General features: G+C 37.8%; 1 protein-coding gene across 3 annotated transcripts in view; it reads right to left on the bottom strand.

Annotated features, from left to right (window-relative positions):
* Positions 1 to 26,985, bottom strand: part of LOC136678598 (phosphatidylinositol 4,5-bisphosphate 3-kinase catalytic subunit beta isoform-like) — a 50,325-nt gene that overhangs the window by 14,065 nt on the left and 9,275 nt on the right. For 2 of the 3 annotated variants that reach the window (XM_066656643.1, XM_066656645.1), the window contains exons 2-15: positions 22,690 to 22,751; positions 19,252 to 19,435; positions 16,902 to 17,130; positions 14,310 to 14,530; positions 13,999 to 14,181; positions 12,106 to 12,273; positions 11,597 to 11,686; positions 11,214 to 11,465; positions 11,022 to 11,118; positions 9,343 to 9,473; positions 4,137 to 4,187; positions 1,771 to 1,959; positions 1,121 to 1,242; positions 618 to 761 (exon numbers count right to left, since the gene is read on the bottom strand). In XM_066656643.1, the coding sequence (XP_066512740.1) occupies positions 618 to 761; positions 1,121 to 1,242; positions 1,771 to 1,959; positions 4,137 to 4,187; positions 9,343 to 9,473; positions 11,022 to 11,118; positions 11,214 to 11,465; positions 11,597 to 11,686; positions 12,106 to 12,273; positions 13,999 to 14,181; positions 14,310 to 14,530; positions 16,902 to 17,130; positions 19,252 to 19,401 (2,027 nt within the window). In that variant the 5' untranslated portion in view covers positions 19,402 to 19,435; positions 22,690 to 22,751. The remainder of the gene's footprint in view (positions 1 to 617; positions 762 to 1,120; positions 1,243 to 1,770; positions 1,960 to 4,136; positions 4,188 to 9,342; positions 9,474 to 11,021; positions 11,119 to 11,213; positions 11,466 to 11,596; positions 11,687 to 12,105; positions 12,274 to 13,998; positions 14,182 to 14,309; positions 14,531 to 16,901; positions 17,131 to 19,251; positions 19,436 to 22,689; positions 22,752 to 26,985) is intronic. The other variant, XM_066656644.1, reaches the window with a different exon arrangement.

Raw genomic sequence — 26,985 nt, 5'->3', positions numbered from 1 at the left:
AAGAGTGGACAAATCACAACTTTCCTCCGAATTCTGGAAAGCATTTCCAGAACAGTGGAAGCTGTTATTATTGGACTTAAGCTGGTATAACTGGACTGGTATGATTTCATTACAAATAAAATGTATTATTACTATGATTGAATTCAGACATAAATTGTGAATAATATGCCAGGTTCTGGTTTAAAAGGCATGTCTGGTTTCCCAATACCTGGCATCTGACTTTTAATGGATTATAATGTTTAAATTGGCACACTGGACACCCTCAAATTGTTGCCAGCATAGATAAAGCTTTTATGGACATCCACACAATGTTCACAGACATCCTTAAGAACTAAGTACATAGGAAATATTTAAAAAGTTACAGAAGAAGAACAAGTTCACAATATGGTTATGCTACTTTGCCATTTTTGCAGACAAGGAACTTACATCCTTTGTCGTCTAATACACAAAAACAAAAAATACACTGGCTGACATTATCTGCTTAATTCAGTTCTGTGTAATGTTTTGCCTTTGTAGTCACAGTGCTGTCACAGAGGACACTTTACAAGAAGGAAATGGGAAAGAAAAAGGACAGTTAAGAACAGAGGTTTCATTAACATTTCTACACAAACACTTGCCTAAGATGCCAGAAGAGGAAATGTCCAATCTTGCGATTGTTCTGTGCACGCTCCAGTAGAAATCGAGTGAGGGCACAGTCGTAATATGGTTCATAACGCAACACTTGCACCAGCTGTAATAAATACTGTGACAGATCCTCATCACTGAGAGAGAGAGAGAGAGAGAGAGAAACATTTTTTCAGTCACATATTAATTAAAAAAAAAAAAACAATAATAATAATAATAATAATAATTACTACAGTATAAGTGATTTAACCTCAACTTTCATTCTCAGATCTTTTTACACAGTTGTTAGAGAAGGTTTGGGAAGCCAAAAATATGTAAATTAGCCAAGGTCACCCACAATTTTGCAATAATTGCATTCATTTTTTCCATACTGAATAATCAAAAAGCAGTATACAGGTTTGCAGTTTTGCATTGCAATTAGTCATTAAACATTATGCACAGAAACCAGAACTGTTTTGCATAATAAATAAATGGATGTGGACCGTAGAGTAGTTACCTCATGTCCTGCAGGCAACGGACAGCATACTCCCTGACATACTGATCGGGGTAATTAAAATCCAGCAGCTCTAAAGCATCTCGTGGACTTAGCTTGGGCCAGATCTGCAGCAGAGCTTGTAACTACAGAGCAATAAGAATGAGATAAGAATTTATTGGTCTCAATGGAAACTGCAGCATTTCTGTAGCAGAACATATTGCACATAAATAATTCTTTAAGTTGTGGAAAATTTATATTATATATATAATTTTTCTTTATTATTGTGGAATGTTTCAAACGTGTATTATTTGTCTAAAGCATATTCTCTTATCTTGCCTATTAGTCCCAGAGTTGCAGGAAACAATCAAAATCAAATTTGTCAGTGATAAAACTTTTGCTTTGTTAGTTAGATATAGGTTCAATGGATATAGGTTCAAAGGTTGGTGGTTTTATTGCATTTATAAGAATAAAATCCAAAAAGGATTTGGACTTTATTTACTTGATAAGGTGTAGCTGGTAACTGCACTAATAAAAACATGAGGTAGCTTTAACCGACAATCATTATTACCAAGAGAAGAAGGATTTGTCACAGTACTTCTGTCTAATTTCAGTCTTAGTAATGAGGAAGAATAACAAAAGCTGATTGTGTGTACAATTGTTGATGTACATACTTGAGCCATATCTTCATGCTTACTCCATTTGACGGATAATAATAATTTGGGAAGAGACTGTGGGAAATTCTCTCTGCAATCATACCGCAGAGTCCATATCAGGTCCTTCTCATTTTCACATAACTGTGAAAGTGAATCCCGTTCCATGATTTCTTTCAATTCAATGTGGAATTTCTTTCCTCCACGTCCCTATGCACACAGAGAGGCACACATTTCTGAAATAAAGTTGACACATATAACATCATATTTATATTATAAAGAGACTTTTCTTTGGCCTGCTCAAAAGACATAAAGATTTCTTTGAATAAACACAGCCCAACTCTTCTATGATTATTTTACTTTATATAATAGAAAACGTTTATATTACTTTTATTGGATATATAAACAGAATAATACAATAGAAAAAATATATAATGTATTATAGATAATATGACATTTTAGAATATGGCTTTTGACATTTTTTGTTTGTTGTTATTTTTTGTGGCAAACAATGGTTTTAACTGTTGAAATAGGATGACAAAGATGTACACAATCAACTGTGGTATATTTATGGTTTCCAAATAGAAAGAGCCTATAATAAAATATAAACTCCACCAAAACTCAGAGTGTGTTAATTTTGATGTCGGACATATTTACAAAAACAATCACTGGATTAGGAATACCTGCATTATATCTACACTCAGTGTCCATTTTATCAGCTCTGCTGACCACACAGGAGTACATTGTAGTTCTACAATTACAGACTTTAGTCCATCTGTTTCTGACTATTGAAGAGCAGGGAGAATGTATGCAGAGAAACAGATGGACTACGGTGTGTAATTGTACAACTCCAAAGTGCTCCTGTATGGTCAGTGTAGCTGCAAGGTACAAGGTTTAGTGTGAGAGTGTGACCGTCTGTAATTCAAAATTCATGAGACTGAGTCAAAAGACTTAAAAATACAAAGTAAATGGTCATTCGCATCTGGCAAGTAATCCTGGGCTTGCATTTTGAAAGAGAATTACTGTAAAATTAAAATAATGGCCAAATATTTTAAATGTAAATTTAACTTACAATTTTACAGCCCTATATCTATATGTAACCCATCATGAAACCAGGCATGAAAATGTAAATGAACTAAATGCTAAGCATAAGCCAAAGCACAACATCAGAAGGTTTTGGGAAGTACCGGAAGGGCCACACTATTAAAAATATATTAATTAATGAATTTATTTATTTATTTATTAAAAAAAAAAGACAACAATGATCTACTTTGTTAGATGTCCATTATTTACACAAACTTACACCAAGTTTTATTTTCAGAAAATTGTCAATCTCAGACAATGTGCCTAAAAAACTGTGTCAGTTTGTGTCCAAGAAAAGAACCTCAATACACACACCATAGAAGTGCAAGATTATACTCTGCAAAAGAGCATGAAACCAATCCAGCTGAACACTTGTTACCTAAAGTTTGACTTATTTGGATAAGGTGGGGTTCAGGGAGATTGGCATCAAGACTACAGTGACTTAAAACTGGTAACTTTGAATATGGGGGATGTAGTGTGTTATAGGTCTGTATGAGTTCAGGAGGCATAGAACAGATTACTTTTTTTAAATGGCATCATAAGTGGTCTTATGTAAATCAATATTAAATAAAAAAGTATCACAATTATCAATATACTTGGCACAAATTAATGACAAAGATAATAACCATACAGCAAAAAGCACAAAAGAGTAAAAGACAAAAGTAAAGGCTGTTGTCAGTGTTACGTGACTTAAATTTCTAAAATGCCTTCGGAGAATCTTAAAATTCAAGGAGTGTCCAAGAATACAACTTGTGCTACTCTGGTATTGTCTATAGTAAGGTGGCTTGAAGTTGTCACATAAAAGAACCAAAAAAAAATAAAATTAATTAGTAGATTTTGTTACAGTTCCTATAACGCATAAACCTTTAATTATAGCTTAACTTATTAAATCATATTTTATATTTTTACCTATATTTATTCTTCCAAGAATAAATAGTATTTAATTGGAATAATGTGTTATATCCATTTATTACTTACACATATTAGCATTATTTTGGGGGTGTATTTCTTTCCCTTATTTTGGATTTGACATTTATAATGTAAACTGACAGTATAGCACTACTGAGCATGGATTGCTTTTGTCAGGTTATATATCGCAGACACATTGCAAGCAACATACAATAATGCTGAATTACGGTTTTCTGGTTATGGTTTATTGCCTGTGCCAGGTATTGTAAGGATACATATAAGGTGTTTCTTAAGAATATTTTAAGAATACAGGATTCTTAGGAAAAGAAACATTTAATTTATTTAAGGTTGTTAAAACAATTAATATGCTTGTGTGTCTGTGCATGTAAACTAACCATTGATATTGAATCACTGGCTCCAGCAATTTCTGCAGCTTTCTCTAGGATCTACAATACAAACAAAAACAACAACAAAACAAACAAAAATGCAACATGCAATATCAAATCTTAACAATAAACGCCATTTTCAAAAAAAGTTGTGTCTGCCAAATGTAAATAAAATCAGAATTCATAAGCAGAATGTGCAAATCATTTAAACCATGTATTTGAAGGTAGAAGTTCATTATAGGGTTAGTCAACTCTAATCCAGGGAAATCCCTATACAGAGGGCAAATGGCTCAAAACCAATTCTGGCTGGCTGTGATCATAGGGCCCTCAGGGGACACTGCATTGGAAACTGGCATAAGTCTTTAATGAAAATCACATTATTGGCTCAAAAACACTTGGGAAATCACATTGCTGCATCCACATATAAACCATATAAAGAAACCATATAAACAGGATCCAAAAATGCCACCACCTTTTCTGGGCTTGAGCACATTTAAGGCGAACTGAGGCAAACAGAAAAAAGTGTGCTGTGGTCCAATGAGCGAAAAGAGGAGAGGGAACATCCAGCTTGTTAAAAGCACACAGGTCATAACACAGCATCTATAATCTATGAAGGCATGGTTAATCCTGAACAACACATACACGTTTTAGAGAAACATGCTGCCATTGTTTAGGGATGACCTTGCTTTGTAGCCCTCAGGAGTCATGGCAATTTGTATATTTCTGGTATTGCCTTTATATTTTTTTAACCGTCTCTCTCTTGCACACTCTCTCTCTTTCAGCACGTTTGCCCCTCCCATACACTTCTTACATATATTTAGCTTGCAGTAATGTGTCAATGTGTCACAATCACACAGCTCCAGGAAACTGGAGGTTGTGGGGTTGATTCCTGCTCCGGGTGACTGTCTGTGAGGAGTTGGTGTGTTCTCTCCATGTCCGCGTGGGTTTCCTCCGGGTGCTCCGGTTTCCTCCCACAGTAAAAAAAGTGTGTGAGTGAATGTGAGTGTGTGTGTTGCCCTGTGAAAGACTGGCGCCCCATCCTTAGTGTATTCCCGCCTTGCGCCCAATGATTCCAGGTAGGCTCTGGACCCACCGTGACCCTGAACTCGATAAGGGTTACAGATAATGAATGAATAATGTGTCAGTTAATTCCAAACTTTTTCTTTTAATAAGACCATTTTGTGCACTTTCACTTTTCACTTTCACAAAGAAGCATGATTTTACAATTTCAATGATGATACCTGTTTCTACTTTGTGCATTATGCTCTTTTTAGTTTTATGAGGATAGACAAAGACTTTTGACTGAAATTGGCAACAGAGCTCAGTGGGACCCAGATGTTTTGTAATGTGTTACTGGCATCAAATTCAAATAGGCGTATGTTTTCAAACAAAAATAACATAAATGTTTTTTTTTTATTTACACCTCTATTGGTTATATTCCTAAGCTTGCTTAGAATAGGAAATTTTACCTTAATTTGTAATTCATTCTTTATTTGGCTATTTTCTTGCAGCACTTTGGTTGACACTTGTCTTTTAAATGTGCTATATATATGTGTGTGTCTTGTTTCAACATGTGCAATAATGCCTTATTTAATATAGTATATGTAAAATGTTTAATTAAATATAATCTTTAACTTTATTCCAGGTGCTCCGGTTTCTTCCCATGGTCCAAAAACACATGTTGGTAGGTAGGTGAATCCAAAATTAAAAACTAAATATAGCCGCAAGCGACAATTCCCGGGGTCCAAGCTGGTATTCGCTGGTAGAAGAACAATGTGCTAGCATATGAGCTGTCCTGAGATAGTAGGGGCTTTTGGGGAAGTTTGTGTAGTGTTTATAAGGTGTTCCATGCTGTTCTGGCATCTCTTTGGAGGTGTAGCATGAGCTGGAGGTGTAGCATGAGCTGGAGGAGTAGCGGATGACAGAGACAGCATAGAGCACAGAAGTCACTCTGGAGTTGCACTCTGGTTTCTCACCCTAATGTTCAGGACCCCCAAACAGCAGATATGATGTGGAGTAGCTTGTACTCGAGTCTGTCATCAGTGGACACAGGACACTCTCTGCTGGCTGTGTTTGGCTGTGGACTATTCTCTGTCCAGCAGTGATGCTGAGGGATTTACAACTCCAACACCTGAGTTATACCTGCTGAATAGGTGTCCAGACCATTGAAGAGCAGGTTGAAAGTGAGCAGTCTTTGCAGAGCAAGAAAGTAGCATATAACATTTCCTGATACAGGAGCCACACTTTAAGATAGATTTTGTAGTGCTTTAAAATGTGATCCTTGGTGCTCTGACTTCTAAGAAGAAAGGGTAGTAGATGAGTGAGTGAATTTCTGGTCTGCAGACAGGTGAACGTGGGGCTTGGGTTACAGAGACAGCCCAGAGCACAGAACTGAATCTGGAATTTCACCCTGGATTCTGACCCAATGTTCAGGACCTCCACAAAGCAGATATTATTTGGGTAGTGGATAATTCGCAGCACTGCAGTGATACTGACATTGTGGTGATATGGCAGTGTGTGTAGTGCTCTTATGAGTGGATAAGACACAGCAGTGCTGCTAGAGATTTTAACATTTGTGTCAACTCACTGTCCACACTGAGATACATATATTTTATTGGTCAAACTTATAGACATAAATTCAGACAGTATCTCATACATTCTCAGCACTGTAGTGACACTGACATTGTGGTACTATCTCAGTTTGTATTGTGCTCTTATGAGTGGATCAGAAAGAGCAGTGCTGTTGGATAATTTTAAAACCTGTGTCCACTCACTGTCTACACACATACTCTGTTGGTCCACATTATAGATAAAAAAGGCAGAGACAGTAGGTCATACATTTTCAGCATATCTGCTCTGTATGTGTCCTGACCATTGAAGAACATGTGAAAGGGAGCAATGAAAGTATGCAGAGCAAGAGGTGCACCCCTCTCTGTAATGTTAGATCTACAAAGTGCTACTTTGGACAGTGGAGCTGAAAACATGGATACTGAAACTAAAATAAGGAGGTGGTCATTATGTTACTGTTGATTTGTTTAAAACTGCTTTCAATTGTCTGTGTCCTCTGGCCCTCTCTGACTGGCAGGGGGGAGGGGAGGGGGAGAGGTGACAGTCTGTGTGTGAGAAGGAGAAGGAGGGGCTGAGGGGGGATTCAGCAAAAAAGAGAAGGCTCCAGGCAGGTGAGTGGGAACAGACATGTATTTGAGCATGAACTAGTGCTTGGATCAAAAGCCAATATGGACATATGTGTTATCATGAGATTCATAAGAACCTGAACTTTAATAATTATCAACAAAATGTGGAACTTTCATTACTGTGTGATAGCAGGATCTGCTTAAAAAGAGCAGTACAGCTTGTATTCAAAACTTCACATAACTAACAGCTGAAACTGAAAAATGCTTTAGCCAAATGATATGAAAACGCACAAGCTCCTTTCCCATGGTCATCAGAATATAACTGTCTCATCTTGCTGGTACTGCATCTCTAGGTGGCAGTGTAATCAATTATGAACCTATGCAACCAGTTGTTGTCTAATTGTAGCGCCCCCTTTCTGTGCAATGCGGGCATATTTAGCAGACTGCTTCAGAGTAATGATGTACATATGTGCACCAAGTTGTGTTTGATTTGGGTGAAGTTTGTTGTAGTTATAGCTCAAAGAGTGCATGGAGCCCCGCCCATGCACATTTGTTAAATTACTGCCACAACAGCATGTCAAAAGTTCAAACTTTTGTGAATAATTATTGACCTACAGTCTATACAGATTGCAAAAATACCAGTTGTTTATTGATAAGACAAATTTCCAGGGAGGAGTACGAAAAGCTCCATTTTCACATACCTGACTATTGTGGATAAACTATGCATTTTTTGACAATAGTTGGAATTGCAAAGTTGTAAGACACTATGCAGAGTATGCAATAAAGCAAACTGCTTGTCAATATGTTTATATTTCGCTGAGATATTCCATATTTTCATGTAGAAAATTTGAAATGCGCCCCCTAGTGGCTATCGTAATGAAAATTGTTATGTGCTTAGGAAGTGCTGCCATGGACATACCATGCAAGTGTCATGATGATAGGACCTTGTTAAGGTCATGAAACAGCTGCTGAAATTTGATTGGTCGATGGCGGCCATGTTTTTTCGAATATGACATCATCGTCATAGAATCTAAGTCAGCTCATCACCCACTACACGCATACCAATCGGCATGTCAATCGGACAATCCTGTGAAGCGTAACAATTTTTTTGCTTTTACAGCGCCCCCTAGGCTTGCAGTTGCACAGCCAAGTACTTATGGCTTCCATCCCTTATAGGGATCAAGCATGTGAAGTATCGTAACATTCGGAGAAAGCGTTTGTGAGTTATAGCTGTATTTGTGTGATTTTTGGAACTCGAGCTCCACCCCTGTATTTGGGCGGAGTCTGGAAGCCGACCAGTGATGAAATTCCAACTTTTTTTGAATAATTATTAAAGTTCAGGTTCTTAGGATTCTGCTGATACCACATATGTCCATATTGGTTATATTTCCAGAGACAAGTTCGCGCTCAAAAATTTGTGCAATTTTGCATATTATGCAAATTAGCTCAAAATCTAAGTAGGCGGAGCTTATGGGTTCTTGAGGCTTTTTTGTAGGGTCTGACCTGAGGAATCAGGGGAAAAAAGAATTTCGTCTCTACGCTACACGGGGCAGGAGATATAGGGAGCAACGCGTTCCGCGTCGCTATAGCGCCACCATCAGGCTGATCGGGCTGATTCTTTGCGCCTGAGTAGCGGGAGGGTTTACTACCAGTTGACCAAATGACAAGTCTGTAGGACCTATGGTTTGGGCTGCCCATCGCGTTTCATCGGAGAAAAAGAAGAAGAAGAAGAAGAAGAAGAGGAAACAGAGCAAAAACAATAGGGCTCCAGCACTTGCAGTGCTTGGACCCCTAAAAAATGTCCCTAGGTGTGAGGGGTGTGAGTATGTGTCGTTCTGTGAAGGACAGGCGCCTCCTCTAGGGTGTGTTCCCGCCTTGCACCCAGTGATTTCATTTAGGCTGCGGACCCAACACCACCCTGAACTGAATGAGGATTACAGACAATGAAAGAATGAATGCAAGATAATCTTTAACTGATTTGCACATTATTGCTTTCTGTTTCTACTTACATTTCGCAGAGCATCCCAACATTCCTGGAAATGAGGCATGTATATATTTTATTTTGTACTGTATATACATACTTTGTCAAAAGGTGGAAACACGACAGGATGCACAGAGTATTCTGGAAAGCAGATGTGAAGTGCTGTGGCATTCTCTGTGTATGGATTTGTTTGGACTGTTCCAATAGGGTTCAACATCTCCTCCAGCTCATCTAATAAGGATATAAATTTTAAAAAAAACAACCAACTAATAACACAACTTTGTCTTCTCAATCTGACATTAATAAAACTTTTAAACATACACTACACACAGTATATACAGTGCCTTGCGAAAGTATTCGGCCCCCTTGAACTTTTCAACCTTTTGCCACATTTCAGGCTTCAAACAAAGATATAAAATTTTAATTTTTTGTGAAGAATCATCAAGTGGGACACAATCGTGAAGTGGAATTAAATTTATTGGGTGTGTCAAACTTTAACAAATAAAAAAACTGAAAAGTGGGGTATGCAATATTATTCTGCCCCTTTACTTTCAGTGCAGCAAACTCACTCCAGAAGTTCAGTGAGGAAGTTTAAAGCCGGATTTGGATACAAGAAGATTACCCAAGCTTTAAACATCCCAAGTAGCACTGTGCAAGCAATCATATTGAAATGGAAGGAGTATCAGACCACTGCAAATCTACCAAGACCCGGCCGTCCTTCTAAACTTTCATCTTGAACAAGGAGAAGACTGATCAGAGATGCAGCCAAGAGGCCCATGATCACTCTGTATGAACTGCAGAGATTTACAGCTGAGGTGGGAGAGTCTGTCCATAGGACAACAATCAGTCGTACACTGCACAAATCTGGCCTTCATGGAAGAGTGGCAAGAAGAAAGCCATTTCTCGTTTAAAGTTTGCCACAAGCCACCTGGGAGACACACCAAACATGTGGAAGAAGGTGCTCTGGTCAGATGACACCAAAATCGAATTGTTTGGCGTAAAAGCAGCACAGCTCATCACCCTGAACACACCATACCCACTGTCAAATATTGTGGTGGCAGCATCATGGTTTGGGCCTGCTTTTCTTCAGCAGGGACAGGGGAGATGCTCAAAATTGATGGGAAGATGGATGGGACCGAATACAGGATCATTCTGGAAGAAAACCTGATGGAGTCTGCAAGAGACCTGAGACTGGGACGGAGATTTATCTTCCAACAAGACAATGATCCAAAACATAAAGCCAAATCTACAATGGAATGGTTCACAAATAAACATATCCAGGTGTTGGACTGGCCAAGTCAAAGTCCAGACCTGAATCCAATCGAGAATCTGTGGAACAAGCTGAAGACTGCTGTTCCTCTGTGCTCTGCTCTGCTGTGCTCTCCATCCAACCTCACTGAGCTCGAGCTGTTTTGCAAGGAAGAATGGGCAAGTATTTCAGTCTCTCGATGTGCAAAACTGATAGAGACATACCCCAAGTGACTTGCAGCTGTAATTGCAGCAAAAGGTGGCACTACAAAGTATTAACGCAAGGGGCTGAATAATATTGCACGCCCCACTTTTCAGTTTTTTATTTTATTTTTTTTAAAAGTTTGACACATCCAATAAATTTCATTCCACTTTACAATTGTGTCCCCTGAAATGTGGCAAAAGATTGAAAAGTTCAAGGGGGCCAAAAACTTTCGAAAGGCACTGTAGAGTCCCCTGTAAAATTCATATTTACCCAACCCTCAGCAGAAGTAATTATACAAATTCCCACATGAGTTTAAGCTGTCTCACCAGGAAAAGAGGACCAGGTATGTAAGATGATGTCACCAGTCTTCAGCTGTCCTTTGTAGTCAAACACCATTGTATTCACCCATGCAATTGGATAATGCTATATATAAAAAGAAGAGATGAAATAGAATAAAATCTTTGTTTCTTCCCCATCTAATTCAGAACTCCTCAAAGATGTGCTTGCAAAATTCTCACCACTTTTCCTGCTTTTCGGATAGTCTGATATTTGTTAATTTGTGGGTTTTTGGTAGATTTCTGCTTTTTGACTTTGTCCATCACGGCATAGATGGTAAAACAGAGCCGAGCCATGCGTGGCAGGTCACAGATGGAGATGTCGAACTCCAAAGTCCTGTTCCATACATACTCAGAACGGCCACTGATCTCGTTGCTTACTGCTGTCTTACACAGCATCTCCGTACCATGGAACAGCCCAGCACGGACCTGCACCTGGGAAAGAGACAGACAATTGCTCAAATCTTTAAATCTTATATATTATTATACTTATTTGGCTTTTATTATATATCATACATTATTATTATAATAATGACCAAATGTAACCAACAAGCACTGAGACTTACCTTTGCCGTCTCTTCTGCATTAACCTTAATGCCCTTCACTAAAGTAATTTTAAACAGAGACTGGACATCCCAAACACATATATGCATTTGCTGCAAAGAAACAACATAGAAAGTGTTTGTTTGTTTACACACACGCCACTCCCTGGAGTAGGGAAAAAAGGCACTTTGCGAATCATTGTGAAATTAAACCAAAGGAACAACAAGTAAAATGCCAGGGAAGGTACCCACGAAATCTGGCCAAACATTGAGTCACCTACATCAAGAAACTAATCCTTGGCTAGTTAATGCCAAAATGACTGACAACAGTTGTTTGTGCTTTTGGAGGTACTACATGCTATTAATGGGTAACTTTTTTCCACCAGGGAAAAATGCTATGTAAAAAATAAAATAAAATAGCTACCCAGTCACAAGAAATGATACTATATGTGCATTAAATGGCTATTTAATTGAGTACAGTGATTCAAGTTCAGGGTTATTTATAGATAAAGTCTTCTAAAAATGTTACTTACTGACTGCCCTCTCCGCTTAGGGGGAAGTGGGAGAGGAGGATTAGAGGACTTCCATGTAAGCACAGATCCAATGGTGCTGATTTCGTGTTCAAACATGGTCTTCACCTCATTGCAATGAACCATTGTCAAGTGGGGGATCTCCTGAGCTAGCAAACATGATCTGATATACTGCAGATAAACAAACAAACAATTTGATTTGAGGTAAAACTTAAGTTCTGATAACTGATGAAATTTTTTGCTGATATGTGAGTGGTGGCATCACTGGCATTTGGTTGACAATACTGCTTATATCAAGCCTTGATACTTTTTTTTTTTCCTTTGCCGTTGTCACCTTTAATTGCTTGCTCGGGTTTAGGATTTAATTCTGTAAAACTGGTTGTATCATCATCTGTTGTGAAAAGCACTCTGTAAATAAAACTGGATAGAATAGATAAGTTGACTGAACAAAACTTTACATTACTAGACATGGACCCTCTCCTGGTAATACAAGTTCCTGCAGAATTTGGATCCAATCCTAGCTCACTCCACCTGATACATCTAAGATCTAATAGCTACCAGACCTACCCAGGCAACTTGTTTTAATAATTTTTTTTATATTATTGTTTAAATTTATGTACTGAAATATTTGAGGGAAAAAAATGTCCAAACAGTTTTCAGTGTATGACTAAGTAGAATAAAAGACATTGAGAGAAATTCAAAGAACAAATGTCTATGAAGACTCCAAGAACAGACGTTATTAAAGGTGGGGGATGTTGATGTGAGTTTCCCAGTGTTCTGAGATGTTTTAAAGCATAACACTGATGAGAGGATGCCAAATTTAAATCAGACATATATTTTCAAGGATAAGGCAGCAGTATGTAACATGTAGCCAACTAATGTTATGTTGCAGGATACAGTTTCATTTTGTTCAGATGTGATCAAATGACAAATGTATTTGAAAAGTTTCAGAAACTTTACTACTATTAACTTTTTGAACACGAGTGGTAATTTATTTAATTACTAAAGCATTTACTGAGTAAAACTCTTTAGTTTTTGACTTTATGTTGTGTTCCAGATGTGCTTGAAAAGAGCCTGAGTTTCCAAATATCTGAGTTTAAAGGCTCATAGGCTACACAGTTTCCAGAAAAAGTCTGATTTAAAATCAATTCCGATTCAGCACAACCTTTACAATCCAAAACCTGTTCAGAGTTTCTGAAAGAATTCTTAGAACATTTTTTTTTCTAAATTTGTCTACATTTTTATGTATACCTCCAGTGGGAGAGGTCCAGGAGGCATCCTTATCAGATGCCCGAACCACCTCAACCAGCTCCTCTCAACACGAAGGAGCAGTGACTCTACTCCGAGCTCCTCACATGATCACGGAGAGTTCGCCCAACAACCTAAATTTCCATTCTGTGCCCAATGGGCATTGCACCACACCCCTACTCTGGATCTTGCAGGTGGTGAGTCCACATGATCTTCCCATGCTGCCTTTTCAGGCTGAGCCTGGCTGGGTCACGTGGACTGCCTGGCCACCAGGCGCTTGCTGTCGGACACTACCCCAAGGCCTGGATCCAGGGATAGGTTCTAGGTTTATATATGTATATAAAATGTACCTTGTAAACTATATGGAGTCAAGTGTTTGGGACTACAATCTACAATGTACCGCTACACGAGATTATGACATCCCATTCAAAATCCATAGGCATTAAATGTGGACTTCATCCACCCTTTGCAGCTATAAGAGCTTCCAATATCCTGGGAAGGATTTGCACAAGATTAAGTAAATATTTCAACTGTATGAATTTAACTGTGAATTCATAAAGAATTTTAATGTTACCTTTAAACAATGTATACATTTTGTGAATATATTGATACCCCACTTATTGGCTTCAGCTTCCTTTTAATTCTTACTTTGTAGTGAATAAGTGCATGTTCTCTGAACAAGAATTCCAGCTTGCCACTGACTCTCAGGACATATTCAGCAAGGCAACCTTTGTTTTCCTCTGAGCTATGAGTGGTCAGCCATTTTCGGAGAGCCTGCTCCATCAGCTCTGCTACAGTACAGCTCAATGGCACTTTAAGACTTGCAGTGTCCTGTGGAATATGGGGGCAGGGAGGATAAGAATGTAAGGAATGTAAGGAATATAAATAATAATTGCACGATCCACATTTATTTTGTGTTTGACTGTATTGTATGTGTGCACAATAAAGTAAGTTTGTACCTGGGACTGGTTGTAGTGCATAGTGATTTTGATGTCACCCTCATTCCGGTCATTGAACCCATTAAGTGGCCCCACCTCTATCTTAGGAGAGAAGCAGCTCTGAAGCCATTCCATCCATGACATCATCTGCACACTCTGCATTTTCTCTTCACTGATTCGTTGCATCTTGGACCTAAAATCCTTTACTTCCTGTTCCTGCAAGCCATCCAGCTCATGCAGCCCTGAATACAAAAGGTGAGATGACATTCAGTAAAAGCTTTGTAATAGTTAAGCACAGACATACACTATATGACCAGGGACAAAATTTAAGGTCACCTGATCATCACACCTATATGAACTTTGTTGGATATCAGGTCTAAAGCCATGGGTATCTTTATGGGTCTGTCCCCCTTTTAGCAGCTATAATAGTCAGCACATTTTTTGGAAGGGTTTCACAGAATTTTGGAATGCACCAGTGGGAATTTATCCTAATAAACAACATTTATGAGATGATGTTGCACTAGGTTTGGCCTGGCTTGCAAATGACATTCCAATTCATCCCAGGAGGTTGAGTCAAACAAAGATTTTATTGACCTTACTTTGTGCACAAGGGCAAAGTCATTCTGTGGGACAGGAATAAGCTTTGCCGAAATTATCCACAACTTTCAGAATGGTTTGCCCATTGACAAAAGGTGCTTTTGTATACACTAAAGTGCCTATACCAAAGTGAATCAGGAAACCATACACTCTAGACATCATAGAAATGCTTGAAATAACATGTATCAGAATTTTAAATTTTAATTTTTTTTTATTCATTTGCGAACAGGGGATACTAACTGAACTAGTGTTTCAGGTGGAATATTTGCCCAGTCCAGATTTAAGTCTTCAGCTATTCAAAGGTTATTGCCATTGTCTGTTTCTCATCATTATGATCCAAAGGAAATGAATGGATCTAGATTGCAGGGAGGCCAATCAAGCACAAACACTGTTTTTAAAAATATGCTGTTTTAGAATGTGCTGAAAGAGGCTTGGCATTGTCCTGTTTAAAATCACAATGAATACTGATATTTTTGAACAGAACTGTGTGGATGATTCCTTCAGAGATCCTGGCACAGGGAACCTGTTTCCCTTCTTCCTAAAAATAAGCCCTGATATGTGGCCTCATCTGACCACTATAACGTATACTGTCTTTTGGCCCAGAGAAGATGATCTCAGGCTGAGAGTATGTCTTTGCATAGAATTGATATATGGCTTTCTTCGTGCGTACTAGAAGAAGCGTTTTCCCCTGCAGTGAAAAACAGGCTGATATTTTCTGGATAGCATCATATTGCTTCAAAATCAAATTATCCATGTGGTGTGCACTAATGTCCCCCCGCTTTCCACAGGGACAGAGAGGACCCTGCTAATTGCTAATTTGTTTATTGTTCAGTAATGACCATGGTAAGTTTTCAGTTTCCCAGAACTGATGGACTGGTAAGTGCATGTCTGTTTTGTACATCACCCTCATCAATTATTAATAAAAGACCAGTCTCATGTTACTTTTCCCAGTATGCACTGGGAATTTTATTTATTTATTTTATTATTATTATTTTTTTTTTTTTTTGATACAAGGACCTGAGATTCTGCCTTAATTTACTGAGGAGTTTACTGACAAGATATGCATATGCACTGCATATGACTTGTGCTTATAAAGTGCTTTTGGTTAGGTATCAAAAGATAGCAAAAACCTACTTCTTCCCATTCAGAATCACCACAGAGTTGTCACCTGCTTAAAAGTTTACTGTGCACTGTAAAAAGTAGACAGCTGTGTCACTGATATATTGAATACAAGCGAACCTAGTACCGAGTCTCGTTTAAATTCATTTTACACTGACAGTAGAAATTACTGGTGGCCCGTGGCCAAAATTTTAATTAATGTCTGCAACACACTCCATAAAATTTAAGACAGAGGCATGTTTACAACTGTATTTAATAATTTAGGAACTCTGGATACTAGTTTCGCAAATGGAAATTCTGTCCATTCTTGCTTGTTACAAGACTTCAGCTGCTCAACTGTCTAATTTTACTTTTTATTGTGGATCACAAGAAAAATCTGGACAGCAGACATTTCAGTCGTAATTTATCTGTGAATATGAAGCTACACTGCTGAAGCAGGGGCAGAATTAGGTCTGGCAATGACTTACTAAAATAAAATTAAATTAAGAAAACACCTTAATGGCAGCATGTGTCTCGAAAATCTGAATGCACTTCTCCACATCAAAAGATATGTTCTTACCCATACTATGACAGAATTTGGCTTTGCATATGTTGTTGAGAACAGTCTGCTAGGTCCACTTCTTTTTGGTAATGAGAAATTTAAGTAACTTTTTCCTTGAAAACAAGATGAAACTCATTTGATACAGTTTAGATCTAGTGTTTCATTCCTTGATGCAGAGGTGGACTGTGTTTAGTTCTCGCAGTTTTCAGAAGTACTCCAGGGCCCAGTTGGCTAATTTACCACGAATATTTTGTGATTTAATTCTGAAAGGCAGGTATGTATTTCTCAACATATTACATCTGAGATGTGACCATGTTTAAAATTTGCCAACAAAGTTTTCAAACAATGCATAGTACCTTTTCCAATGAGCACACCAATCTTGGAGTCAAGCAGGCGTTCAGCACGTCCACAGTTGCGAGTGATGAGTTTGAGAACAGGTAAAAATGGTCGAACATCACATAGCCGCCTGCTCTCATCCTCCAGCTCTTCATGAACTGCGGCCTGGTTCACACATTCAAAGATGTGACCATTTATCTCCCCAAGCAGAGAGAAGAGGGGGTATTCCTGTGCTTGTTTCCATAACATCTGTAGAAGAATAAAAAAATAAAGCACTTTCACTAGTGTAATGGTAAATTTGAGGAACAATAGAGGTCCATAAGCCAAAAGGTGTAGGCGTTTTTTGTTTAAGTGGTGAATTCAACTAAATTAAGATGCATGTAGACAAAGATATACATTTATCTATAATGTCTATAGAAGAGCATGGAATTGGACACTCTGGAGAACCTGTACATGCGCTCAAGGTCGCTTTACCAGTGTCAAGTGTGGGATATAAGAGTATAAAACTTCCAAGCTTAAAGGAGTTACAATCTTTAAGCCAAGTTCAGACAAACTGGAGTGGGTTTAATGAAACAGTACTAATTACAGTGTCAGATCTTATTAGTTTGCTAGTTGCTCAGTGCAATCAATTTATATTAATCAAAAATATTGCTATAGGATGATATGGATGATTTCTTTTGGTTACATAGACTTCCTGCATATTTAAATCAATACAATGTAAACAAAGTCAGAATAATCTGTTATATGATAGAAATGAGTTATGCAAATAGTTTAATGCCTCAGATTTCCAGTAAATATTCATTGTGGATATGTAAATAATGGGTGATTTAAAGTAAAAATATTCAATGAGAAACACTAATGCAAATTAACACTAGAAGCGCCGGTGCTGTTAGCACCAAACCCAAGCACTGTGCTATTGTTCAGCTGTCAATCAAATTATATTTATATAGCGCATTTCACAACAGAAAGTTGTCACAAAGCAGCTTTACAGAGATCCGGGTCCAAGCCTCCTATGAGCGAGCCAAGGGCAACAGTGGCAAAGAAAAACTGGGAAGTTTTTGAAGTGACCTGGGAAGGAACCAAGACTCATATGGGGACCCATCCTCTTCGGATCGACACCAGAGACACAGAACAGAAGTAAAAGTTAACTGATGACAGATAAATGGGTTATAGTAATGTGAAGGTAGAATATTAGTGATATGAGTCTGAGGAAGGAGGAGGTGGTCAGTGATTCTGTGGGAGGGTAAAAGTAGATGCAGAGTTAATTTAAGACAAAACAGCATGGCCAAGCATGATAGTGTATATTAGCTTGTTTGAAAAGGTAGGTTTTTAATCTAGATTTAAAGATTGAGAGTGTGTCTGAGCCCCAAACAGTAAAAAGAAAGCTATTCCAGAGTTGAGGAGCTTTGTGAGAAAATGCTCTTCCTCCTGCAGTGTTTTTCTTAATACAAGGAACTAAGAGTAGACGGCCAAACTTTATAAACCTTCTAAGATCTAAGAGCACTAAATAATATAGGTACTTTTAAAATCCATCAGTTCCCTTTAGCTGTTCGTTTTTTTAATTATCGTTTACTATAAGCTCAGTTAACTACAGCCTAATTACTAATACTAATTTTAACTACAGCCTTTTTCCTTTACACAGTGGATCTACTAGGAACTAGGTAGGTGTGTCTAATAGAGTGGCTGCAGTTTAAAAAAACTCCAATTGATTGCTATTAGATCCACTCATATCAGCGTGACATACTTCCTACCACCGCCCCAGTGACTCCATGCATCCAAATAATATCTGCACTGTTTTTTTTTCACTATTAAAGAACACTGTGAAAGATTTTTTTTTTTTTTAAGTTGGATAGAGCAACTATCTAGTAACTAACTAACTAGTCTTGTAATTATCCTAGCAGAATACTACAGATGTAAATAGTTCCATAAATGTAAGGAATTTAGATAACATGTTTCAGCAGGAAATCTAAAAGTGTTCCTGGCTCTTCAACAGTTCCCAAGTATGTAAGGCACTTGTAGGGCAGTACTGCTTTCACTCTTCACTCACATTCATCTCATATAAGTCTGGACATGTTGCACCAATAGTATGAGTTTCCTTCATTTTTGTGTTCTGAACAATTTTGATAATCCTGAAGGCATAACATATATACACAGGTGCAGCAATGGGTGCTCCAGGTGTGTTTTCACTGACCCTATTTCACTAGTGTGGTGTCTGTGTATTCACTGCAAGTGATGCGTTAAAATGTGCAATGAATATATATATAATATGTATTCATTATATATATATAATGAATGAATGAGTGTGTGTATGTGTGCATGCACCCACCCCAAGTTGTTTTCTAATTCATTCATTCTTTCAAGGCCACTCACTTGTTTGATCTGTTGGATCGTGCCCTCTCTGGGAACATCCATCTGAATGTATAATCCAGTAGGCAACAGGAAATCCACAGTCACCTGGTCGCCTCCCTCCAGCCCTGGATCCGCCCACACATCCAGCTGATCCATCATGGTGGGAGGCATGGCAAAGAGCCCACCACAGCTGAACCATGGGACCCTAAACATAGCACATCAACCATCACATGCCCATATAGGAAAGGATGGGGAAGAACCACCTCATGGTTAAAAATGTTCCATCCATTCTGACTTTCATTTCTTGACCACTAATTTGGTTTAGCTCAAACTGAAATCATAAAGTTTTTTTTTATAAATATATATTTTCATTGTAATATGGTGTCTAATATATGTTGTGATGGCCCACCAGGTATATCCGCTTTCAGATTCAGGCACATTTTGGATGCATTTGGTTAGTATGTTATAATCTGTCATGTCCAAAGAAAAACGAGTACCTAATAAATACATTTTTTTAAAAATCTTGTTTACTTGAAAGTGAAAATATAAAGAGATTATTCCAAGTCATTCTGGAGTATTTGTACTGGATCACTGGACAATAAAAATCCACAAACATCTATGTTGAAATTATGGACTTCATTCATGAAACCTTCATAAAAGACATTCCCAAAAACTTTCCGCTAGATTCATGAATGCTGCGTAAACACCAAATCTTTTAGCAGAACTTGTGTATGTTAGGGAATACCAAATGTTCTCAAATTGGGTGGGTGTGCAGGTTTCTTCACAATTAACATCCAATTACCATAATCCCCACCCATGAATTTCAAATAATTATAAGGAAGTGCTTGGACTGAGGAGACAACAAGTGTTTCGAGCAGAAACCAATTTTATTGAAATGCATTTAAATCTGCACTTTTTAAATTCATTCTATGTATGTTTTTCTCACTTACTGGGAAAGTATAGCAAAGCATACTTTCATACTTTAATACTGTACAAAAGTTTTTAGGCACTTGGAAAAAAATGAGTAGTAATAGATAAGCAGTAAGAGATTATGTGCTCAAATAAAAATAAAAACAAATAACGTTATTGCAGTAGTGATATTCTGGTTGTTAATGTATCGGTTTAACCTTTAACTTCTCTCCTTGTGGCAGAGTGGCAGTTTTATTTGAGGTTATCATTATGCTAAATAAAGTGTGCTGTTGATTTCAAAAATTCATACGATCAAGAAAATCTCAAGAAAAGAATATGCTATTTTTATTTATTTATTTGTTTATTTTAAACAAAATCCTTCCATGAGTTTTGGGCCATTTGACTCCCTCAGAGTGATAAATGCCTGTGGATTTGTTCATAATTTGCAAGAGCTCCTTTAAACGTGTTTTTAATGAAGCATGAAGCAAGCATTGGAGGTGTGAGACGGGGCGCAGAGTAAATGCACGAGACTCAAAACACTGCGATTGTGTCATTTTGGCCCAGCTTAAAATTCCTGGGATGATGCTTGGATGATTGAGGGCTTATAAATTAATGCTTTAAGCCTTCCAGTGTTCAAGTCCTTGAAGCCAAACACGGACAGCTCCTGCACAGGTTCGGGAGCAGGGGTTCTAAAATGATGTACAAATACAAAAGAATGGATCTCGATAGTGAACTGACCAGAGAGACATCACTCAGATAATAAACCATAAACCTGTATCAGCTCCAAAGACGTTAATGTTCTCTGTGCCGAGCTGTCGGTTAAATCCAGCAGCGCAGCATCAGCCATTAACACCGGTTCAAACTTTAAAGGCAGGGTTTCCTGCAGAAAATTAGTTAGTCAAGGTGGTACCGTTGTTGACGGGGGTGGGGATGGTCAAGTCGACTCATTGAGTGAATCAGTTCATGAATCAAGTACAAATTCAAATCAATGATTCAAAACATTGCTTACAAGCATCGGAAACTCAGACGACACACAGCTCACCTTAAAAACAGGGTTATACTTCAGAGCGTATGTTTGTCACTGGACATAGCAGAAAGCCACGCACAAACACATTGGAAGCCTTGACAAACAAATTGTGGGGGTGGACGACGTTGTGAAGGCATCCGCCCTAACCGTAAAGCACAGAGGGAAACCCTGTAAGGGGACATATTATACCTCTTTTTAAACAGGTTAGAGTAGGTCTATAGGCGACAAAACTTTTGGCTCTGTCACTTTTATGCAAATAAGCTGTTGCTGGCCAGGCCCTACACATCCCATGTTTAAGCCAAGCATTTACCACATGTGAAAATGACAGAAAACAGAGGCTCTATCTATATGTTCGATCCTGAGTCGGACCCAGAGCAAGAAGAAAAAGAGCCACCTGCACAGAGAGCCGGTCCAGACTTTCTTGGACCCTAAGCATGAGCCAAAATGTGACCATTTTTTGACAGTTGCACCTGACCCTCCACTAGTCCACTTCATTTTTTGGCTTAAGAATTAACAACCAGTCATAAACAGAACACAATGCGGTGTAGACAAACAATATTTATTAAAAAACAATATATAAACAAAACATAAAATAATTATCAGAACATAATTAACAATTATCTTTGTGATCAGCCCTCCAGGGTCCAAGTCAGCATTTGTCTGGTTTTGTAACAGCTTAAGTCCTTAAGGTCAAATAGAAGAAAAAGGAAACGAAACTTCAAAAACTTCAAATATGCTAGGGTTAGTAAGAGTGTGTTAATATAGCGGCAGCATTTAAGGTGGAACTGAAACTTTAAAGAACTCAACTTAGCACTTGGAAATAACTGTCATTTTAAGGTGGTATGAAATAGTAAGCAACTTTTAGACTGTACTGGTGTGTTTTTGGGAAGTTTAAACATCAGTATAAGTTCACTTTGAGCTATTGCTGTGAATAACAGGCTGGATTATGAAGAGGACTATTATGTGAAATTTCATTTGATTATTAAATCATTTGTTGTTTATTTATTTAGCTTATGCATTTTAATTACTTTTTATTAACATTTATTTAAATGTTCAGTCAGGTCAGATGATACTTTCAGCATTTTTCATTACATTTATGCACACTTTACGCATTTTCAGGAGCAGGTGTAAATTTCGTTCGTACCTACGAACATTTTGATGAATCCAGATATTTACGAAAACATTGCTCACGTTTCATGAATGAGGCCCAATGTTCAAAAAAGGAACAAATATATATTTTGGGTTTTTGACAGCAACAATATGAAATTTATTCACAAGTCACACAATGGCACCAAATTCATCTCCCTTCTTGTGTTCATGCATGCATTTGAGGGAAGGCTACGCAAGGAATTTATTATAAACTAGATAGAGACCAAATATACATAGCACCCCTTTTAGAGCCAAGGCCTTCAAAACGCATTTGGACAAGCACCAATTAGTTGTAGTTCATTGCAGAATGAGTTGCACAATTTTCCACAAATATCAAACACGTATACATTGTGCACATTTATGCACAAATTTACCTGCTATATCCAGAGGCTATCTGCTAACCATCTCTTTGAAAGATATGAAGGAAATGCTTCATCTGAAACAGAGAAAAATTCACATTAAAATAAGTGACAACTGAGAAAACATATTCAGAAGAATAGAAAACAAATGTTTGGTGTTATGATTTTACAAATATTCACATGCAGTTTGCAACTAACCCAATAAAGAGAGGTTGGAGTCTTTCCGAACATTAATGCTAACCTTTATTTCTGTCAAATTAAAGCGGGTTAAGCAAAGAATATTATTAAAGGAGAGATTTGAAATGAGTCAAAGGTGTTACAACTGAAGAAATGTGTAGGGTTTTTTTTATATAGAAAATGCAATAAAAACAAGAATCTGTGAAATGTTTTTTGTATTCGGTAAATATAAATACATTTACATTTGAAGCTTGAAACACACTTTAAAATATGCTTCTTAATCATTTGGGAAACTTGCAGATTTGACAAGTTGAATTTTTGCCCATTCTTTCTCAGTACATGTCTTCAGTTGCTCAAGAGTCTTTCAGCTCTGGGGGGAGGGGGAGAGAAAAAAAAAATTGGATACCACCAAGGAGCACCTTTTATAAACAAACCCTTGTTCGCTTGGACAATAATTAAACTTCACAGAAAAATCAATTAAAGATACAGATAATTTCCATTTACAAAAAGAGTGTAAATGAAAAACAAAGTGGATGAGTACCAACATGATGGATGGATAATAATAATAATCCTACAGTACCCTGCAATTACTCTGTAGTATTTTACAGTTAAGCACAATATTATATCCCATGATGAATTCTGATTTGTAGTGAATTTCCATTTGAGCAATATGTTTCTTCTGGCTGAAAATGACAAAAAGACTAATGTTCCTTGCAAAAACAGAAAAATAACTTCACCTGTTAACATCACTTTTTGAGCAACTCGGGAGAACAAAGGAAACACTAGTTAGACCTACACTAATATGTACAAAAGTATTGGGACACCTACTAATCACTGAATTCAAGTGCTTCATTCAGTCTCGTTGCCACAGGTTTATAAAATCAAGCACTGAGCCATGTAATCTGCCTTTACAATCATTTGTGAAAGAATGGGTCATTCTAAAGAGCTCACTAAATTTAAGCATGGTACTGTAATAAGATGTCGCTGTTACATCATGTGTTCTCATGACATTTCTTCGCTCCTAGCTATTCCAAAATGAACTGTGAGTGGTATTACTGAAAAGTGCAAGTGTTTAGGGACCACAGCAACTCAGCCATGTTGTGGCAGACAACAGAGCGGGGTATGTAAACCTTAAATCTGGCTTGTTCACTTGAGGGTTTTACATTTGTTTTTACATTTCATGTCAAATCTTTGTCTTACTGGAATTCTGTGAAGCTGCTTTGTGACAACATCAGTTGTGAAAAGCGCTATATAAATAAATTTGATTTGATTTGATAAATCACCAAGCACCAGCCCGCTGGACACCAGAGTAGTGGAAACATGTTCATTCTAGTGATTAATCACACTTCTCTAGCTGGCAGTCTGATGGGCAGATATGGGTTTGGTGAATGCCAGGAGAATCTTACCTGCATAGTGGCATGATGCCAACTGTGAAGTTGGATGGACAAAGTATTATTCCATGGGATTGTTTCTCAGTCTGGCATAGGCCCCTTCATTCCAATGAAGGGAAATCTTAATCTAAGACTAAACCAAGACATTTTGGACAATTGTATGCTCCCAATATTGGGGGAACAGTTTGGGGACAGCCCCTTCCTGTTCCAACATGACTGTGCATCAGTGCACAAATCAAGGCCCATGCAGTTATGGTTTAAAAGAATTGAGAAAGGTTAAGGAAGAACTTGAATGGCCTTCACAGAGCCCTAACCTCAACCCCAATAAACTGCTTTGAGATGAACTAGAACAGAGGTTGTTAGCCAGGTCCTCTTGTCCAGCAGATTGGACGCTGTTACAGCTGTAAAAAAGGGGACTAACTCTACAGTAATGCTTATGGAGTTAGAACGGAATGTTATTAAAGTTCCTGTAGGTGTAACGAGAAAGTGTCCCTATACATTTACACAGCAAACAATTTATTTCTGCAGTTTCTATTGTACGGCAGTAAACTGACAGAAAAGGTATAACTGCTAGTATCTTGAACACAAAGCGTTAATTTATTCACTCATGTTTTGGCTGTTAAAAATACTGAAGCCGAAGTGAAAAAAGGTATATAATAATAATAATAATAATAATAATAATAATAATAATAATAATAAAAGTGTCAAGTGCCTGGCATACCAGATATGCTCACCAATCAGATGTGGCCCAAGGCACCTTTGAATACGCCCAGCTCCAACAAACATGCAATGTGGTGTACATAAATGGCTTCTGTGGAGCCAGAAGTAATATTAGGCAATTAAGTCCTGAAGAAAACTACACTTCCTTGATGATGGGGTACTTCATCTTTGTGGCAACATATGGGAGAGGGGGGAAGAGAAAAAAAAAAGTATGGTGCAATTCTTGTCATGGAACAGTGTTCACATCATAAGGCAATACCACTTAAACCATCACATATCAACATGAGAAAGCTCCACAGGCAGCTACATGACAAAGGTATGGCCAAAACAATCGAGTAAATGTAGCAATCCTCCAGCCCAGTCCAATAAACAAACTACAAATTCACTTGTGAGTGTTACTCCATATGAAAAGAGCCCCCAAAGACACTGAGGTAATTAACATCATAACATACCACCTCACAAATGAACAAAGGTGGATTTCAAAAGCTCCTCCTTATGGTAAACAAAAGATATATAGTTGCCTCTCACACATACTACAGCTGCCCCACCCCCCAATCCCCTCCATTCATCTTGGATGAAGTTGTCCCACTAGAGATTATCAAATACAAATCAACACAAGCATTAGATGCAGCGTGTAAACAATACAGGTGGGGTAACATTTACTCCAGGATGTAAAGGGAAACATGTGCTATACAGTCTTTATAGAATGTCAAATGGATTAATATTGTTCACCTACCCGGATAAAAGATCACAGCAGGACAATAATGGTTTGGGGCATTGTCCTTGGCATATAGATATATTTGGATTCACTGTATCCATTAATTATTTGTACTGTACAGTTTAAGCCCTTAAGACCTTTACTATTTTAAGTTCAGAAATGTTAAACAAATTTGCCCATGCAGGGTTTCCCAGAGTGTTTCCCAAAGTGCCTGCTGTTTTAACATCCATTGTAATGCTTATGTAGTTCCCATAAACAAAAACAAATGTCATGAACATTGTTCATTTCCCATTTTTATAAATTACTTTTTAAAATCATTATTTATGTGTATGTCCCAAATTTTGTTTCTGCATATAATGTTGAAGTTTGTAGTGTTTGATATTTTTTTTCTAAACCAGAAGTATGTTGGACATTCTAGGAACTTGTCTTGCTGTGTGCACACATGCATGAAATTACATACAAAACAGACCAGTCGGGCACATAGTAAGTGAAAACACACGCATACAAAAATGCATGTCCCTGCAATGGACCGGCGCCCTGTGCTGGGCGTGTTCCTGCCTTGTGCCCAGTTATTCTGGGTAGGCTCCAGACACACCACGACACGGTTTTGTGAAGTTCATGCTTCTAGGGGTCAGAGTTTTTTTCATAAGGGGGACCTACACAATGTTAGGAAGTTGGTATTAATGTTCTGGGCACATGGCCTCCTCTAAAGACTGTATAGTGGGTTAGGTGGGTATATTAAAAAATATAATAATAAAATAAAATTTTCCTGCTTTTAACACAATTACACACAGTGATATCACATGACTAGGAGAATTGCTCTATTCATGGGCATTGTCAGCACTCTGACCTCTCCCCTAGCTCAGTGTGTGTGTGTGGCTGTGTGTTCCAGTTTGTTTGTATTCGCTAACAGATGACATCAGTTCACCACACTAGTCTCCCTGAAATAGTCTCATTCAGCTGCTCAAGCAACAAATCTCTTACCACAATACATACACAGGCTCAGCAAATTTACAATACATGATTACACTTTCTGAAAGCGTGCATATAATGTATACTGTCACTCACAGTGCAAGCTTGTGTCATGAACATGAAAAAACAATTATACTCAGTGAATTACATAGTTAAAGTCTAAGCACCAACGATATGAAAGTGTCAAACAAATAAATACAGTGGAATTTGAGTTCCTAACTTCAGTCAGAAAACATGTTATTTCTTACTAATTCAAGGAGTAAAGACCGTTGGTCCCCCCCCCTCTCCAACGGTGTTCGGAAACTCTAATAGGAGTCTTGCCTGTGACGTAGA

The sequence above is a fragment of the Hoplias malabaricus genome, chromosome Y (genome assembly GCF_029633855.1).
Source record: "Hoplias malabaricus isolate fHopMal1 chromosome Y, fHopMal1.hap1, whole genome shotgun sequence".
NCBI lineage: Eukaryota > Metazoa > Chordata > Actinopteri > Characiformes > Erythrinidae > Hoplias > Hoplias malabaricus.
The sequence above is the reverse complement of the archived record's forward strand: the minus strand, read 5'-3'. Positions and strand labels throughout refer to the sequence as shown.